Source organism: Oncorhynchus keta, chromosome 17, assembly GCF_023373465.1.
Source record: "Oncorhynchus keta strain PuntledgeMale-10-30-2019 chromosome 17, Oket_V2, whole genome shotgun sequence".
Lineage (NCBI taxonomy): Eukaryota > Metazoa > Chordata > Actinopteri > Salmoniformes > Salmonidae > Oncorhynchus > Oncorhynchus keta.
In genome coordinates, this window is record NC_068437.1 from 18,561,788 (window position 1) to 18,570,169 (window position 8,382).

Sequence of the window (8,382 nt, forward strand, 5' to 3'; positions counted from 1 at the left end):
AGGTGGCTAACGAGGAGAGGGGTCTCTTCCTGATCACAGCAGGCATAGAGAAGCCAGAGATGGTGGAGGTATTGGCCAGCACCAAGGAGGAACGCAACACCTGGATGCAGCTCATACAGGACGCCATGCACTCCATGTGAGTCAGTTAGACAGGAACACACATGGATATAGAAATACTTGAATGGGAGAAGCCTCTCAGACCACAGCAATTCTATTATTCTTGAATATGTCACACACATTGTATATCCACAGATACAGTATAGAGCATATTAGCTTGACACTACATTTACAATGACATTTGAGTCATTTAGCAGATGCTCTTATCCAGAGTGAATTACGGTTAGTGCGTTCATTTTATGATAGCTAGGTGGGACAACCACATATCACAGTCATTGTAAGTACATTTCTCCTCAATAAAGAAGCTATAAGCAAAGTCAGTGCTAGTAGGGAAAAAAGTAAAGACGCGAGTGTTAGTTTACAAAAAAAATGTTTTTTTTACATTGTTTTTTTCCCCATGCAGTGCAAATGGTTTGATTGATAACTGATTGTGTATGTGAACAGAGAGAAGGATGACGATGAGGGAATCCCCAGTGAGACGGAGGAAGACAAGAGACTGCTGGAGACCAAAGCGCGGGGAGATGAGAGGTAAAACCGGTTCTCTTTTGTTCTGCTAACCATTTGTTCCAAAGCGGTGGTCAGTGGCGTGATAGACGGTTCATAACCACAATGGGTCTCTGTCTGTCTGTTCCTCTCAGAGCTGCTGAGGAAGAAGGACGAGCAGATCGTGTGTCTGTTGGAGGAGAAGGTTAAGGTGTTCAGGGACATGTGTGAGGAGGCAGCGGCCAGGCGGAGGAGACCAGCCCAGCCCAGTCCATCAGGACCAAGATGCTGTTCAGAGCCACCCCAGACTACGTCACCAAGGGAGAGCCCATCATGAAGGATGCCCTGAGGGAAGGTGAGTCAAGAGTGGACGGTCGGCTGCCCAGAGACCACACACACAACACAGGTGACCCTTTATCCAATCACTGGTGACCTATTGAATTACTTGGTCACATGGCCCAACCAGTGATTTTCCCCTGAAGACACAGAGAACCAATCAGAAGTAATCAGGGAATTACCTGAAAATCCCCTTTATATAATATAATGCCAGTAGCAGCTGAAAGACCAGGGCAGAGAGATTACAGAATATTGCTGAAAACACGTTTTTGACCTAAGTCAGAGTGATATATGGTTACTTGTCATAGTTATTTATATCCTTGTTTTTCCTCTGCAGACAGGGATGGAATCAATGCATAAGTGTAATCTGATTCAGCAGTGTAGAAAGAAAACAAATGGATTGCTTTAATGCTGCAGGTTGAGTAATGGGCCAGATATTGATATTTTCCTCCTTTTCTCCTCCCTAAGTAAGCCAGTTTATGTAGGTCTGACCGGGTTGCTTCAGCTGATAGAGTAGTGTGTGTAGTAGTCTTTACTGAAATCGTACAGCACCAGAGTAGAGGTCTGCGCGGGCCTGATTTCTTCATCCCGCACCGCCCACTCCCACTGCTTTTCATCCCGCACCGCCCGCTCCCTCCTGTTTTTCATCCCCACCGCCCACTGCTTTTAATCCCCTGCTTTTCATTCCATCCCACTGCTTTTAATCCCGCACCGCCCGCTCCCACTGCTTTTCATCCCACCTGCCGCTCCCTCTGCTTTGAATCCCCCTGCTTTTGAATCCCGCACCGCCCGCTCCCTCTGCTTTTCATTCCTTTGAATGCCGCAAACCGCCCGCTCCCACTGCTTTTAATCCGCACCCGCTCCCCGCTCCCCCTGCTTTTAATCCCGCACCTGCCGCTCCCTCTGCTTTTGAATCCCGCACCTGCCGCTCCCTCTGCTTTGAATTCCGCACCCGCCGCTCCCTCTGCTTTGAATGCCGCACACGCCGCTCCCTCTGCTTTTAGTCCCGCACCTGCCGCTCCCTCTGCTTTGAATGCCGCACCTGCCGCTCCCTCTGCTTTTAGTCCCGCACCTGCCGCTCCCTCTGCTTTTAATCCCTGCACCCGCCGCTCCTCTGCTTTTAATCCCGCCCCTGCTTTTAAGCCCCGCTCCCTCTGCTTTGAATGCCGCACCCGCCGCTCCCTCTGCTTTTAGTCCCGCACCCGCCGCTCCCTCTGCTTTTAGTCCCGCAGTCCCTTTGAATGCACCTGCCGCTCCCTCTGCTTTGAATGCCGCACCTGCCGCTCCCTCTGCTTTTAGTCCCGCACCTGCCGCTCCCTCTGCTTTTGAATCCCGCACCCGCCGCTCCCTCTGCTTTGAATGCTCTGCTTTGAATGCCGTACCGCCGCTCCCTCTGCTTTGAATGCCGCACCCGCCGCTCCCTCTGCTTTTAGTCCCACACCCGCCGCTCCCTCTGCTTTTAGTCCCGCACCTGCCGCTCCCTCTGCTTTTTGAATGCCGCACCTGCCGCTCCCTCTGCTTTGAATTAATCCCGCACCCGCCGCTCCCTCTGCCTGCTCCCTCTGCTTTGAATCCCGCACCCGCTCCCTCGCTCCCACTGCTTTTAATCCCGCACCTGCCGCTCCCTCTGCTTTTAGTGAATCCCGCACCTCCGCCGCTCCCTCTGCTTTTCATCCCCACCTGCCGCTCCCACTGCTTTTCAACCCGCCGCTCCTCTGCTTTTAGTCCCGCACCCGCCACTCCCTCTGCTTTGAATGCCGTACCCGCTGCTCCCTCTGCTTTGAATCCCGCACCCGCCGCTCCCTCTGCTTTGAATGCCGTACCCGCCGCTCCCTCTGCTTTGAATCCCGCACCCGCTGCTCCCTCTGCTTTGAATCCCGCACCCGCCGCTCCCTCTGCTTTTAATCCCGCACCCGCCGCTCCCTCTGCTTTGAATACCCCCGCTCCCTCTGCGCCGCTCCCTCTGCTTTGAATGCCGCACCCGCTCCCTCTGCTCCCTCTGCTTTGAATCCCGCACCCGCCGCTCCCTCTGCTTTGAATCCCGCACCCGCCGCTCCCTCCGCCGCTCCCTCTGCTTTTCCCGCACCCGCCGCTCCTCTGCTTTGAATGCCGCACCCGCCGCTCCCTCTGATTTTAGTCCCACACCCGCCGCTCCCTCTGCTTTTAGTCCCGCACCCGCCGCTCCTCTGCTTTGAATCCCGCATCATCCTCTGCTTTGAATGCCACACCCGCCGCTCCCTCTGCTTTTAGTCCCCACCCGCCGCTCCCTCTGCTTTTCATCCCCCTTTTAGTCCCACACCCGCCGCTCCCTCTGCTTTTAGTCCCACACCCGCCGCTCCCTCTGCTTTGAATGCTCCCTCTGCTTTGAATGCCCACCCGCCGCTCCCTCTGCTTTTGAATGCTCCCTCTGCTTTGAATCCCGCACCCGCCGCTCCCTCTGCTTTGAATCCCGCACCGCCGCTCCCTCTGCTTTGAATGCCGTACCCGCCGCTCCCTCTGCTTTGAATCCCGCACCCGCCGCTCCCTCTGCTTTGAATGCCGCACCCGCTCCCTCTGATTTTAGTCCCACACCCGCCGCTCCCTCTGCTCTCCCTCTGCTTTGAATGCTCCCTCTGCTTTGAATACCCCGCTCCCCGCTCCCTCTGCTTTGAATGCTTTTAGTCCCACACCCGCCGCTCCCTCTGCTTTTAGTCCCACACCCGCCGCTCCCTCTGCTTTTAGTCCCATCCACTCCCGCCGCTCCCTCTGCTTTTAGTCCCCACCCGCCGCTCCCTCTGCTTTTAGTCCCCACACCCTGCCGCTCCCTCTGCTTTTAGTCCGCATCCGCCGCTCCCTCTGCTTTTAGTCCCGCACCCGCCGCTCCCTCTGCTTTTAGTCCCACACCCGCCGCTCCCTCCTTTTAGTCTGCTCCCTCTGCTTTTAGTCCCACACCCGCCGCTCCCTCCTTTTAGTCCCACACCCGCTCCTCTGCTTTTAGTCCCTCTGCTTTTAGTCCCACACCCGCCGCTCCCTCTGCTTTAGTCCCACACCCGCCGCTCCCTCTGCTTTTAGTCCCACACCCGCCGCTCCCTCTGCTTTTAGTCCCACACCCACCGCTCCTCTGCTTTTAGTCCCACACCCGCCGCTCCCTCTGCTTTTAGTCCCACACCCGCCGCTCCCTCTGCTTTTAGTCCCACACCCGCCGCTCCCTCTGCTTTTAGTCCCACATCCGCCGCTCCCTCTGCTTTTAGTCCCACATCCGCCGCTCCCTCTGCTTTTCATCCCGCACCGCCCACTCCCTCCTGCTGGCTTTCTGCCCAACTCCCATCCGCTCCTGCAAGAACTTGTCGTGAACCCAACCGCTGTCTTGCAATGTTATTTAGGGCGTATGTGACACAGGTCACTTGCCAGCCATGGCAAAATATATATAAAATGTATACAAAATATGCAAAAACAAAAAGTGGAAAAATAACCAAAGAAATAGGTTAAATTACCAGATATTCTCACGTGGCTTATTATATTAGGCCATCGGGATTACTGGGCTATATCAGCCAATAGGCTAGATGAGGGCTATGTCTTATAGCCAACCTTTTAGGAGCGGAGTGAGTTCCAGACGGGGACAAATGTGAGTTATTAATATGTATGTCTAGGCAATGTAGTAAACTATAGGCTAATCATATTTAGGAAGTTGATGTCCCTGGAAAGATAACTGCCCGATGCTTCTCCACCCATACATAGGCTATAGCCTCTACTGTAGGCTATTTGATTGAGACCACACGCGCACCAGATCTCGCATGTGCTGTACGGCTTCTGAACTTGAAGCAGCAAGTCTGATAAGTGCGGGACACTTGCGCTACGTTTGGCATATTTGGATATTGCCAGAGTCAGATAAAGGAGTAACCAATATTTATTGAAAACGCTCATTCACCATGGTAGCCCATATGCATGCTTTGCGCACATCTCCTCCTGGGCTGTTCTTGTCTATTAATGTTTTCTGTGGACCCCAGGAGGAGAAGCTGCTGTTTTCGCAACACCTAATGGGGAACCTAATAAAATACCAGATACACTCAAGAAAAACTCAAATTGCTGAAATTAGTCAATGAAATCAATGATGAGAGAATATTCAGAAGAACTGATTACCTCATATTTGAAGATGAACTACTTACTACTACTACTTACTTTAAAACCACCAAACCACTACTTTACTTATAATGGTTTGACGTCTGGTAAAACAAATGTCTTGAGAACATCTTACATAAATCCTAACATGGTCCTCACTTGCAGAAAAACCACATGAATTGGATGATCAAATGTTTTGACTGCAGCTCGTCCACTTCTTTCCGTTATCAATATTTATTTCCAGACACTGTAGTAAACCACAGCCTGATCATAGTTAAGTTCATTTCCTTGGAAAGATAACCGCTGTCTGATGTTCCGCCCATGCATAGGCAACCTACTCTATTTCATTGAGACCACACATACACTAGGCACACTTGATCTCACACGCCACACTAGGAGAGGTAGGCTACTGAAGTTGAAGCAGCGAATTCTGAGAGTGTATGAATAACGTGAAAAACATGTTATTTTAATACAATATGTAGGCTAACACATACAAGGCGGAAAGACTATCGTTTCCAAATATATTAATCCTGCAGTTGTCTGACCGCCTGCCCTCTCCCGCCCTCAGCATGAAAAATGCAAACCACGCCGCAATGATCTCTGTAGCCCTCTACACCAGAGTGCAGGACCTATCTTCACGGGTTTGTTTGTTTGTTTCGTTTCAGTGGAGACTCTCCATGTGCTGGTGAATGGCAGTCTGGGCGGGGCCGTGGGGCAGCAGGTGTCCAGTACCCAGGATGCATCGGGGGGTAGTGTGGGGCCGGTTTGTCTGCCTCGTCGCGCTGAGACCTTCGGAGGCTTCGACAGCCACCAGATGAACATCTCCAAGAGTAAGAACACCTCCCTTTCTTCCGATGTACCCTGACTGGCTGTCGAACTGCAGCTCACTGGTTAACAGTAGCTGTGTGCTAAAGGTGTCCTCTTTTTCATTCCAGACGGAGAGAAAGAAGAGGGGGAGGACTCATTAGACCTTCGGAGGACTGAGTCAGACAGTGTGTTGAAGAAGGTAATTACAACTAAGCTCAGAGATGTGTGTGTGTGTGAGTGAGCCACAGTGAAGGATGCACGCACAACACACACCCACCCACCACAATGCACACGCACCACACACATACACACACACACACCACGCACACACAGTGCACTTTGTGCATGAACTTTACATTCTTTTGAACTCTCCTAACCCATGCCATCAGAAGGGATTTAAACTGAGCTGTGTCTCAATAGGCCTGCTTCTGCCCATCACCACCACTGACATTAACAGACAGACATTAGCCCGGCCCTGGGCCCTGGACTGAGGTCTGAGCTAAGCTGAGGAAGTCCATATCGTTAAGGCTCCATTAGGCTAGGTGATGCCCCTGGGCCGGGCTGTGTGGGAGCAGTCTTGTGCTTTGAACGCCTGTAATCTCCTTTGCTCAGGCCCAGGCCTCTCCGGCAGGCAGGTGGGATCAAGCTCTTCCTCCGAGGGGGTGATTAACATGGCCCCTCGCCTCAGTAGCTCCTTAATATCTCAGTAACTAACTGCAGCTGTGCTTGTCTTCATCCACAGGGGGGCAACAACAACCTATTGCTGCTGCTCAAGAGGAACAGTGAGGTAGGTCTGACTCCCACGCTATGTTACACTACCAGCATACTGTACATCCCTGACTGACTAAATGGCTGTGTGAGAGAGGCATTACTACTTGCTCCCACGCCTCTCTAGTCTCTGCTGGACAGCACTATGCAGTAGGTTATTTCATAGGAAGTATTTTATTGCATGTGTACCTACTGTGTAACCATATGCAGAAGTGAAGTGTTTTATCATCTCTCTTCCTGACTAATAGCAGGTCCTCCACAGTGTCACATATCTCCATGATCTCCTCAACACGCTGCAGGTACGAACACTCTTCCTCACATCTCCTCTCTAGACCACAAAGAGCTGCTAACCAGGCACACAGACACACACGCGATCCATTAGTATAGGGGATACAACTGTTTACATCCGTGTGTGCTCTGCAGGCAGTGGTGGTTCAGCAGGACACCTTCATCGAGGACCAGCGTCATGCTCTGGCTGAGCGGCCAGCCTCCCGCCACTCCTCCACCTCCTCCCTGTCCTCCTCCTCCTCGCGGCCCAACTCCCTGATCGAGCAGGAGAAGCAGCGCAGCCTGGAGAAGCAGAGGCAGGAGGTGGCCAACCTGCAGCGCCAGCAGGCGGCCCACGCCGACGAGAGGAGGAGGAGAGAGAGGGAGTGGGAGGTGAGGGGAGTCGGGGCTGAGCGACAGGGAGGCGCAGGTGAAAGAGCAGGACGAGGGAGACGTTGAGGAGGCGCGGGCAGCTGGATGAGGAGAGGCAGGAGCTGCAGAAGAGGAAGGAGGAGTATCAGAGGGATCTGGAGAGGCTGAGGGACGCCCAGAGGAAGCTGGACAGAGACAGGGATACTCTGCGGCGGGAGGCTGAGATGGTGGAGCAGATGAAAAAGGCTGAGGTGAGCTAGAACAGTTGGTTCTGCAATACCACCGTGCTGCTCATTGCTCTCCGTCTGCCACCTTATACTACTGCGCTCCAGAAAGGACGTAACTGCTATTATGTGACAGCGTTTTTACCACAGATGACTACACATACATTATTTAGTGATGCCCTTAGAATAACCCTTTACTTACTGCTGACCCTAACCTCCACCTGGGCTCAAGCCTGAGGTTCTAATCCTAAAGCTAACTATTTTTCTCGTTGCGTGGTGTTTGATTTGATCGGTAGGCAGAGCAGGCACACAGGACCCAGCGGACGCCCTCCACCACCTCAGAGGAGTCCATGAAGTTCCAGAGTTCCACCTCTCTGGATAAAGAGCCTGGTGGAGGGAGGCAGAGCTGTCCTCCTCCCCCGCCACCAAAGAACCCTTTCTCAGGATGGGCTCCAAGAGGAAAGGAAGAACCTGAACCCCTTCTCGTCCTCTTCCTCCAACGCCAGCTCTAAGGCCCAGAGCAGCACAGAGGGCCAGAACCAAATCCCCAACCGCCTGATGCAGCTGGCCATGACCAAGGACAAGAAGGAGAAGAAGAAGAAGAAGGGGAAGGGACAGCAATCACAGCCAGGTACAACAAGCAGCACACGTCTTTGTAAGGAAAATAGAGCCATGGTAAAAGTCTACTTACCTGTGCTAGACACTGAGGGATGTTGTTACAGTGTACTCTTAATTCAATTATACCTTTCTTCTCCACAGATCCCCAGAACACTGGGGTCACAGAGCTTCAAGCCGATGGAGAAATCTTCTTCTGCTGATTCCTTGGTCCTCCACTATCCCACAATGCCCCACACTCACAGTGACTGCATCAGCTGACTGCCCAGACTCTGTACTAGCGTGGGAAGATAGA

At 52.6% G+C, this 8,382-nt stretch overlaps 1 protein-coding gene across 1 annotated transcript; it reads left to right on the plus strand.

Moving 5' to 3' along the window:
- The first annotated feature begins 805 nt into the window (after positions 1-805).
- On the plus strand, positions 806-7,934 carry LOC127908217 (A-kinase anchor protein 13-like). Its single transcript, XM_052465644.1, has 7 exons — positions 806-955; positions 5,700-5,864; positions 5,970-6,040; positions 6,584-6,628; positions 6,858-6,908; positions 7,033-7,499; positions 7,769-7,934. The coding sequence occupies exons 1-6, from the start codon at positions 886-888 to the stop codon at positions 7,333-7,335; spliced, it is 705 nt and encodes a 234-aa protein (XP_052321604.1). The 5' UTR covers positions 806-885; the 3' UTR covers positions 7,336-7,499; positions 7,769-7,934.
- The last annotated feature ends 448 nt before the right edge of the window (positions 7,935-8,382 follow it).

Coding starts and splice junctions, on each gene's coding strand:
- LOC127908217 (XM_052465644.1), top strand. CDS start 886: ATGCTGTTCAGAGCCACCCCAGACTACGTCACCAAGGGAGAGCCCATC. Junction 956..5,699: donor GAAGGATGCCCTGAGGGAAG/GTGAGTCAAGAG, acceptor GTTTCGTTTCAG/TGGAGACTCTCCATGTGCTG. Junction 6,909..7,032: donor ATCTCCTCAACACGCTGCAG/GTACGAACACTC, acceptor TGTGCTCTGCAG/GCAGTGGTGGTTCAGCAGGA.